This window comes from Macrosteles quadrilineatus, unplaced genomic scaffold, assembly GCF_028750875.1.
Source record: "Macrosteles quadrilineatus isolate MER2022 unplaced genomic scaffold, UCM_ALF_1.0 Scaffold_4__1_contigs__length_99947679, whole genome shotgun sequence".
Lineage (NCBI taxonomy): Eukaryota > Metazoa > Arthropoda > Insecta > Hemiptera > Cicadellidae > Macrosteles > Macrosteles quadrilineatus.
Window position 1 is genome coordinate 38,303,975 of NW_026542597.1, and position 10,728 is coordinate 38,314,702.

At 36.4% G+C, this 10,728-nt stretch overlaps 2 protein-coding genes across 2 annotated transcripts in view; both read right to left on the reverse strand.

The window, feature by feature from the left end:
* The window catches only part of LOC128991385 (10 kDa heat shock protein, mitochondrial), a 34,225-nt gene extending 32,893 nt beyond the window's left edge, over nt 1–1,332 (reverse strand). The window contains exon 1 of the mRNA XM_054414191.1: nt 1,214–1,332. Coding sequence (XP_054270166.1) covers nt 1,214–1,267 — 54 coding nt within the window. The 5' untranslated portion in view covers nt 1,268–1,332. The remainder of the gene's footprint in view (nt 1–1,213) is intronic.
* Nucleotides 1,333–5,715: 4,383 nt separating this feature from the next.
* On the reverse strand, nt 5,716–7,230 carry LOC128992743 (phosphate carrier protein, mitochondrial-like). The gene has a single exon (XM_054416474.1). The coding sequence runs from the start codon at nt 7,151–7,153 to the stop codon at nt 6,080–6,082; it is 1,074 nt and encodes a 357-aa protein (XP_054272449.1). The 5' UTR covers nt 7,154–7,230; the 3' UTR covers nt 5,716–6,079.
* Nucleotides 7,231–10,728: the final 3,498 nt, after the last annotated feature.

Here is a 10,728-nt window from a genome sequence, read left to right on the forward strand (position 1 = left end):
TCAATGAATACCAACCCTTTGAGAAGAGCAATGCCTTTGTTAAAAATTTAGTCTGGAAATATTTGGATTTTGGGTAGTTCCAGCAGTGGCCGCTAGGTAGACTATCGCAAGCATGCGGCCAAGTAAGCTGACTGAGTGAGACAAAGAATCGGCTTAGAGAGAGAGAAAGGGCCGCCACACGAATGATCCCAGCAGCCAAGTTTAAAGGGTTTGTATTCATTGGTATAATATGTACACAATAGTCTAGATAGACACGTCTTTATACACACTGGTGTCATGGTGCTGTATCCAACCCAACCAGCTGATTGATGTTTTGGCATACCTCAGCTGTTGAGCTATCATTTTAAAGGTAGGATTACCTGTGGAGCACCATTAAGTGGAGGGGATAGATCCCCCCTACAACCACCTAAATTTTTTGAACGGAGTATAATACCAGGTAACCAGGACAAATTAGCTACTTCTCTCAAAAGTTTAGGTATAACAAACTCCACGAAAGCTGTGGAAGGCTCTACAACCATATCACTATGAATTATTATTTTTTAAATTCTTACCTATACGGGGTCTTTTTGAATGCTTTATTTTACATCATTATAATTTGTATTGATGATTATTGTCATGCAGCGGACAGATTTTTCTCAAATTTGTGTTATAATATTATATTGACCTTCAACTTGATAGCCCAATTTCATGTGATAAGATAACAGCGTGAAGAAAGAAAACCCACCGTACATTTTTAACCAGAGTTTTAATCAAATTAAACTCTCCATTATTAATGTTTTAGAAAATTGATTAAGGTTGTGAGGTTAACATTTTTAACATGTAACATGATAACTAAAATTATGGTCTGGTAAAATATAAAAGTGTAAGAGTTCTTCTCAAGTTTTTTAGTTAGGCATAGCGTAGTTCTTCTTTGAACCAACGTTAAAATTTATTTCAATGCATTTTTCAATGTTTTTGCTACCTTTTAACTTATTTCTCTTGGTACTTTCGTATTATACGGAGACCACCCAAATACAGAGCGCTTCTGCAGTTAGGTTAGGCTGGGTTATCATAATTTGTTATGACTCATCTGGTATCGTTTCGATTCATAATGAAACGAGGAAAGTCCTACAAACATATTTATACCCAACCTAATCTAACTGCTGCAGCGCACTGTAAAATAAGTGGCCTATGTATAGTACCTTTCTCTCATCTAAAATGAACAATTACTTACAAACGGAATGCTGACATCATTCTGTTTCACATCCATGGAGCTTGGCATCGGCATTTTGACTCCTCTTCGTCTTCACTTGCACTGGTTTGACTGATGGATAAGTTTGACTAATGCTGCTGGTTAAGCACAAAACTGTAGTACTATTATCTTTATATTTCAGATTTCTGTGTTATCTGTACATTTATGTCTTGAATATTAGATTTATGATGTATTTTGAACAATAAATACTACTTTAAAGATCATAGTTTGCCTGTGGATTTATTTTATATTACTGTCTTAACCCACAACATTGTTTGATAATTAGTTTAACTATGTTTTAGCACAATTTTTGTAAGAGTAAAAATATTGAATTTCATAAGCTGTTTCAATTACCGGTATTTTTTTAAGACTGAAGCTGATTGATCTACATAATCAGAGAAATGCATACTTCTTGTAATCTCTAGTTATTTTAAAAACTGTATACAGTTTGCAAAGGAAACATTTTAACTTTAAAAGATAAACTATAACCTTGAAATTAATTCCATGTTTTTCTTGAATATCCAAGTTTAATTATCAACTTTTTCAATTCCTGGATTTCTGAATGGACCTCAAGCTATGAGCTAGCAGTACGCCCTACCTATTTCTTAAGTTACCAAACCTAAGAAATTATTTAGCCAGTATTAGAATAAAGTTTTCTACAAACTATTCAACTTGAAATTTATCACCACTTCCCGTCTTTTGATATGTATTAAAAGTAGTCTATTTATTTCAAGAGTTTTATTACATGTATTGCTATTTACTTTCTGTTAACTACCTATTTCAAAAATATCAGACTGTTTTGAAGTTTAAAACTAAGCAAATTAAGAACTCCCTTATTTAGTGATTTGACGACAAATCTTGATCTTGCTGCGTTTTGCTCAGCATTGCCTCTGATGATGAAGTTTAAAATAAGAGTTGCATAGCCCACTTAGCTTAGGTGGAATTATTTCATCATATAATGGATAGGCCTGTATCCATATTGAATATTGGAAATATTGGAAAAATATTCATATTGAATATAGCCTAATGAATAATATATGATTTTTTTAAATATGATACAAATTCCAAAAGTGGAATTGTAATTGATCCAACTATAAGGATCGAAACATCAACAAATCAACCCCTAGAAGTAGAAGAAGAAAAGAGGACAATTTATAGTAAATGTGAAACTTATTTAAGAAACAAATATAATCTAAATTCTATATCAGTAATTGGCAATGATTGGTGCAAGAGGGACTATTACAACATTTTTTGAAGATTTAAAAAAAAATATAATCTTCCATCAAAATTAAAAAATGAAATAGTCATAAAAGTGTTAAAAGAATCATGTAAAATCATTCAAAATCATTTATATGGACAACGTTATTAATCTAAGTGACATATTATTTATATCATAGCCTAAATTTAAGTTTTTTTTTTACTGTGTCTAATAGGCAAAGTTTATTAATAAACTCAGTTTTCAAAATAAAAAATAAATTTATTGAGTTTTATTGAATATTATTTTACAGACAGTATCAGTCATTAGTTGTAATGGGCAAGGACTAGGCCTCTAGCTTATGAATTATGTAATACTGTATTATTTTTTACAAGTGAATTGTTATAACTGATGGGACATGTTCATTGTACCAGGAATAGTTTGATAACTTCACAACATGTTATGATGACATTTTATTCCAAAACCTAGAACAACTTAGTCAGAGTCAGCCCTGTCGCTTTGTACAGTAGCCTAGGTAGTAAATACGTCTCATATAACATTTAAAGTATAAGGGCTTGTTAGTTTTTACTCTCTTGCTCTCTTTCTTTCAATTTTTTTCTGTTATTTTAATGCATCAACTAAACAATTAATCAGGCTACAGTTAAGACACAGAAAACATACTACTATAACCCAGAATGCCAACCGTAGGCCGTGCTGTCAATTCGTAGGCAGCGCCACCAGCGTTGCTATGCACTCAGCATAGCAACGCTGGTGGCGCTGCCTACGAATTGACAGGCAAAGCTCTCTCAACACTTAATGCTTTTTACCATGCGGTTGGCATTATGGGATATAGTAGTAGGCTACCTATGTTTTCTGTGGTTGAGAAGACAAGAATCGTGAAAGGACTGCTAATACAGTAGGCTATTGTCAACCTTTGAGTACCAAGCACATTTGACTTACAAACCCAGTTCTTGACATAAGGTTATTTGTTTGTGGAAAAGATTTATTTAGGTATAATAATTGCAGTACATAAATGAAAATGATGCCTAGGATTTTTCAATTCTAAAAATATAGCCAAGTTCTGATTGATAATGGCAGTTGATTAAGATAGATAAAAATGTTCTCAGCTACTTTTTGCACCCTAAGAAGAATGGTGCATCTGCATTTTTGCGATTACCTTCTACTACCTTGCTTAAAAACTAGAACAATAGATTTTGGGAGGGAAAAGACGGTAGTTTGGTAAATGTGCTGTATCCGGAGGCCACCCTTATACAGCGCGCTGCGCAGCGGTTATGTTAGGTTGGGTTATCACAAATATGTTTGTATGGGACTCCTAGTTTCGTTACAAATCGAACGATACCAGATGAGTCATACCTACTTTTGCACGCCAAATCCTCTCCAAGTAGGCCAAGGTCAGGTCGTTGATCGGAGCACGCGCATCACCTGTATCTGGGGTATTTGGCGGGCGAAAGTATGACTCATCTGGTACCGTTCAATTCATAACAAAACGAGGAGTTTTACAAACATATTTATGATAACCCAACCTAACATAACCGCCGCACCGCATTATGCAGAGTGTGTTGGGCTGTTGGTATACCTACTCGGCGGAGTATAGCGGCAGCAATGCATTTAACTCAATCCTCGCCGACATCGCTGCCTTCTGGGAGGCAGAACTCAAAGGCAGCTAATCGTAATCATGTCAAATTTGGACAGTAAGTCAATTAAAGTATGTTCTTTCCAATTACCTATATAGTTATTTTTTGTCTCCAGTAAAATTTATCTCTAAAATAATAAGTGGCCACCGAATAATACATAAGTACCAAAAAGACTCAGATAAATGTTATTTTGAAAAAGCCGGGAAACCACCACCTTGTGGTTAATGGCATGCAAACATTTGGGCTAATCAATGCAAACCACTGAGAGGGTTAATCCTTACTATAGGGAAGTTCATAAAAACCAATTCAAGTTAAAAGGTTTCCAAAATAGAACATTTGTATTCAATACATTTAGCACCTGGTAGCATTTTAATTGATGAATTACAGGTGTTTTTTTGTAATAACCATTAATGATACACTATCAAACAAAGTTGAAACATTGTCTATTGTATATCCTTAAAGTGTTTCCTATTAAATTCAGGTTGGTAAAACTTTCATCTAGCCCAAATTTTTTTCTCCTTCAGACTGAAAAACCTTAAATTGGGTCAGGAAAAGTTCTTTTAAAATCTTCCCATACGTGGGCCAAATTTAAATCATACCGTACCATCAAGAATATGCCTTTAGTAGCACTACCTATATTTTAAATTTTGCACAATTGGAGAAGCCCTAAGAAAATTCCCGACAAGAGCAAGGCCTATAGGCTATATATAAAAAAACTTGGACGAATCGTGTTTTTGACCTCTGGGGACATTAAAATGAAAAAGTAAATCAGTCCCGGGACTAGGTCTTATCCTGCCACCTGCGATAATAACTAACTTACTTCCCAATAAGGAAATTCGCTAAAATGTTAGAATATTAATGTCAGCCCAATATAATTATCATCTATATATATAAAAGGCAAAGCCCTCACTGACTGACTGACTGACTGACTGACTGACTGACTCACTCACTCACTCATCACTAATTCTCCCACTTCCCACTTACCTAAGAGGCTGAAATTTGGTACACTGATTCTTTAGGCATTAAATAGGAAAACTAAGTGGTTTTTATTCTGATCGGACTCTCGGGCTCCGCCCCAGTGGCTCTGGAGTTTCCCATGGTAACCTAATGAGTACTCATATTTAAATGGAATTAATGAATCATAACAGCTGTTTCAATTAAACAAGTTGGTTGTGTTCTATTATGTTCAATAGCATTAAAGTTACAAGGATTACCAACAGAGTGCAGCACTATTATTTTTTTAATATTTGACAACAGCTAATTTGAAACCAAAAGGTGAGTGAGCGTAGCGAACGAGCTAACCTGAAAGCAATTGAGCGCAGCGAACGAGCTCCAACCGTAAAGGTGAGTGAGCGTAGCGAACGAACTGCAACAAGACGTGTGAGCGCAGCGAACGAGCTCCAACCTAAAGGTGAGTGAGCGTAGCGAACGAACTTCAACCAGGACGTGATTGAGCCATGCGAACGAGCTCACATATGAAGTTAAACGGGGCAAAGCCCGCGGGTACAGCTAGTCACTTATAAGTGAGCTCACATGCTGCCAAAGACAATCATTTTAACTAACTTAGGCATTCTATTAATAACATTTAAAAAATGTCTAAGTTTGGTATTTTTGGGAAAAGAAAACTCTTTCAATTTTTAACTAGGCCTATATTTTCATTTCAACAATAAATGGATTGGTGATCTGATAAAGTAATTTACATTACATACAAACAAATATATAAAACATAGATGTTCAGGAATTGGTTAACATTAATTAATAATATCCAAAAAAATACTGCAATTTCAGGAATGTTAAGTTTTACATAACAATGCGGTGTTCAAAAATAAATGCTTAAGTTTAATCAACCTTTATATCAGGCAAATACTTCACTGAACTGTTACAGTGAACAGGACTAAGAAGAATGGTCAACTAAAACTGTACCGGTATGATAGAAGATCTTTCACTTATTGCTACAGGAATGTTTTCAAAAGCAACTTGATATTGTTGATTTAAGACTTACGCCAGCTTTCCTTCGGCCTCAAGTTTCTTCTTCAAGGATTCCGGCATCTCTGGCGGAGGTGGTCTTGGTATTGCTAGGGCGACTTTAACAAAATCATAGATGAACCATTGCAGAGCGGTAAGGGTACCAATCATGACGATTCTCGGAGCTAATCCCTTCCACATTGCAGCAAAGCCTAGCTTCTTGGCAACTTGTAATGCAGAAGCACCCTTTTCTTGATTTAACTTAGACACAACAGTGTCAGCAGGATGGGAGACAATCGCACAGAAAACTCCAGCAATGTAACCAGCAGCAAATGTAACTACCAGTTGTTCACCCTTAGTGCAATCAGCTCGAGGTTTTGGGACAACATGTTTGTAGAGCAGTTCAACAGTGCGCTCAAAGCAGGCAAATTTCATCATTGTGTAAGGGATCTGCCTCATCCAGAGGGGTACTAAACTTTTATAGAATGCGTTGACACCTTCTTCCTTGTACATCTTTGGAACCGCTTCTCGTAGTGTGTTGGCAAAACCAGGGGTAGTTTGAATTTTAACCTTAACAGCCTCCATGGGACTCAATGCAATGTCAGCAAAGAACTCGGCTGAAGCCGATGCAGCAAGGTAGAGGCCAGTTCTGTACAAGAAAGCGTTTTCTTCACCCATCATGTCAGAGTACAGAATTTTGAAGTATTCATAGAAGCCGAATTTGCACAAACCTTGAGCTGAGTAACCAAAAAATGTTGGGGCCCAACCTTTGGCTAGGGCTTTGAATCCTTCTTCAGCTACGGTAACCTTGAAGCCATTTACTACAGACTTGTACTTGACTGGATCTACTTGAAGTCTACATTTTACTAGATCTAAGGGTACAACCATTGTATGAGTTAGACCGCAAGATAAAATACCTCCTAATCCACAGAGTGCGAGATATTTTGATGACCCAAATTCGCAGCTATCTCCGTCCTTCACTGCGGTAGCAGCTATGGTTCTTCCTGGTACGAGAGATGTATCATATCCCTTAGAGTCGCACTGTACATACGTGAATGGTGATCTAAATGGGCTGTTCTTGGACATTTCGATTACTGAGGACCACATATTACTATATAATAATTAGCAATTAACTAAACCAAACGGAATGGACGTCACTCGAAGAACATCGATTCGAGGAAAAGAAAGAAGAAGGAGAAGAAGAACGAAGAATACAATACAAATTTCAGTGATCATGTGGTCCGTGTGCTACGGACAATTTTACAGAATAACCAACGTACTGTAAACGCAGAAACAATATACTAAGTAATAAAATGGTCATACTATAAATAAAACATACAAGTTTTGGTGTATTTTCCTTCCACCATGGTCTATGGTCATACCATAAATACCACAGCAAACCTGCATACTAAGTGATCCTCCATTTGCCTGATTTGATTATCAATTAAATCTATTCAAATAACAATAGGTTTAACGAGTACCTAGGTTTGCAGCCCACAGAGAGGGTAATAAATAAATAAAAATGCCTTTATTTGCAAGCGAGTTTCATATAAATTTTTTTCAAACTTACTCAAGTCAAACTAAAACTAAACTAGCCTAATATATACACAAATATAATATGCAAATAACAACAAAGAAACAAAACATTTACAATTTACATATCACAGTTGTTTTGACCCTGAATGAACCATATGATTTGGAGCTCTTTATGTCCTGAGGGAGGTCGTTATACAAATACAGGCTGAAACAAGAAAAATAATTTTTCAAACCTCAACCCTCACTTTAAGAAAGTGAAGCCTGCGGTCGAAACAAGCACCACACAGACAGATCGCCCCCTGTACAAGTAGTACTGAGTACAAGTTGTACTGAGAGGCTCTCCCAGCGTGAGCACTTTGTGGAACAGGCAGCAGGTCATCCTCCTGCACATGTCATCCATTAGGATGAGCTTTGCAGCATATCGGAAGGAGGACACGTGGTCAAAGCGGTCAATACCAAAAATGAACCTTATGGCAGAATTTTTAATTCTCTGAACCTTTGCCATATCCTCCTTAGAGATGCTGTTTCCTTATGTAGGAAAGCAATATGTAAAGGCTGGGGGATCAAGGACCGCATTGAGTTGCATTTTGGCATATTCCGGCAGTAGAGTTTTAAATCTGCTAAGACCTCTCAGTCTACCCACTGCGCGTTGAACTGCAGATGTGACATGGTCAGAAAAATAGAGGTCTTTGTCAAGTACAACACCAAGCGTGTCGACAGTGTATCAGTATCGCAAACGGACAATCTCATGCCATCAAGGCAGATTTACTCAATTCCTGCATCATATAATGATGGGTCCAGTATGCATGACTACACACTTGTCAACATTCAATCCAAGGCCGCTGTGCAAATCAGCATTGATGAGCCGAATTGCTTAATATTCTGATGTCATGTCTGGCTTTGTATGACAAGTAGTGTAGTTGGCAGTCATCAGCATACAAGTGTGCTGTACAATATTGTACACTTATGGACAAGTCACACGTGTACAAATTGACAATTTGTACACGTCTGACTTGTCCAGGAAATTGAACAGCACAGGTCTCAAAGAACTACCTTGAGGAACGCCACGCAATTTGCAATGCGGATCTGATGTCTCACTGCCAAATTTGGCAACCTGCAGTCGGGACACCAAACAGGACCGAAACCAACAAACAACTTTTTCACTGCAGCCATATCACTTAATTTTGGTCAATTTATGATCAATAGAGTCAAATGCTTGAGAATAATCTAGAATAGCTAATGTGATGTAGAGTCCTTCATCTTTGGCATCGAATAGATCCGCAAACATATTAGTCAGTGCAGTACAAGTACAGCGATTGTTTCTAAACCCTGACTGTTGCTTTGGCAATATATCAAAAGCATCTAGAAAAGAAGCAATTTGTTTAGTTAATATGTTTTATATTAGTTTTGACATTGCAGATAACACAGAAATAGGTCTTAAATGCTGGACGGTTTTTGGCGCAGCAACCTTATAGGCAATGGTTTCACATGGGCAATCTTCCAACTTTTAGGAAAAACACCAGAGGCCAGGCTCGTTTATCAAATGTGTTATTGCTCCAATTGCATATGGGCTAACATATTTTATCATTTGTATCGATTTACTATTAACACCTAGAGCTTTTGATTTCATTGAGTTCATTGCCTCTTCAACATCATTTTTTGTAATAGTTTTAAATTCAAACTTATCGTTATCTCCATGTTTTTGATATTTTTGAAGTTTATTCAACAATTCAATGTCTTTAATATTCATTTATCTTATTAATGTCTAAATCAGGGGGGAGCCTACTATTTCTCTTACTACTTACAATCTCACAATTTTTTTAACAATTCCAGAACTCTGCAGGGTTTTCAGATGAGGCAAGCTTGTTAGAAAATAATATTTTCTTAGCTTCTTGGATCATGACATTCATATTTTCTTATGGTTTTATACTCATACCAGTATGAAGAATCTCTAGTCCTCCAATATTTGTTACAGTGTTTATTTTTAACAATTGACAATTCTTTAATTGTTTCATTTATCCAAGGAGCTTTTTTCCGTGTTACCTTCTTACAAACAATAGGAGCATCCTCATCAAACACTTTCTTTATATGATCAGTAATATATTGCTGTATCTCTAGTGTTATATAGTCAATGTTATGATGTAGTAACCTGAGCGCTCAAAAGTTTGTTCGCGGGCGGAATTTTACCCCCGCGGATTTGGAAGTCTAATGAAAATAGACAGAGTGTGATTAATTAAATTAGCAATAAAAATCGGAATTTTACCCAGTAGCGGTTCCAAGGGGGGGGGCTACAGGGGCTTAGCCCCCCACTTGGACCCTGGAAAAATAAATTTAAACGTACCTACGTTTCGTCCTTAAAACACGCAATGTCATAAAAGAGACATCAATGTAGTTTTTATTAAACTTAATAAGCGATGGCAGGAGTAGTATTAAGTTGCACATAGATAAACTTTGTGGACAATAGCACAAAGAATAAAACAATAACGCTATTGAAGGTTGTACGCATCATCCAATTTTTACAGCAGTCAGCTGTTGACATGCTAAGGCAAAGGCGAGCGCCGAACGAGGACGGTGAAACAGCTGATTTCCTGATGTTCCATAGTTAGTTTTCAAATTGTCTGCTAGCCACTAACTTTACACAGGCATCAATCAGCAATCAGCGGTAGCACCAGTAGCCTATTACCATTGACTATATAAACACTAGTGTTAATTTTATATAGTCAATACTATTACTGAATTCGATACTATACATATTGTGACAGATCTATGAAATTGAGAAAAACGTAAGGTTAAAAAACGTGTCTACTTGCTTGCATGACATATAACAGGTGAAATTGAAGGTTTTATGACAATATTGGGCACAGTTCTAGACGTTAGAAATGGCTTTGTAAAGTCACCAAACGGCTTTTAGGAGATATGGCTTCGTATTCTACAGTAGGCCTATGTTTTGAAATTCATGAATGCAAGTTCAACATAGTTTGATTTTTTAAATGTCTACTTACTCATAACAAAGATAAATAACAGGTGAAATGGGAGGTTTTTGGACAGTTAGACACAGATATAGACATTAATAATGGCTTTAGAAAGTCAGTAAACAGCTTTTAAGAGGATATGGCCGTTGCCTACAATATGTTTTGAGATTTATG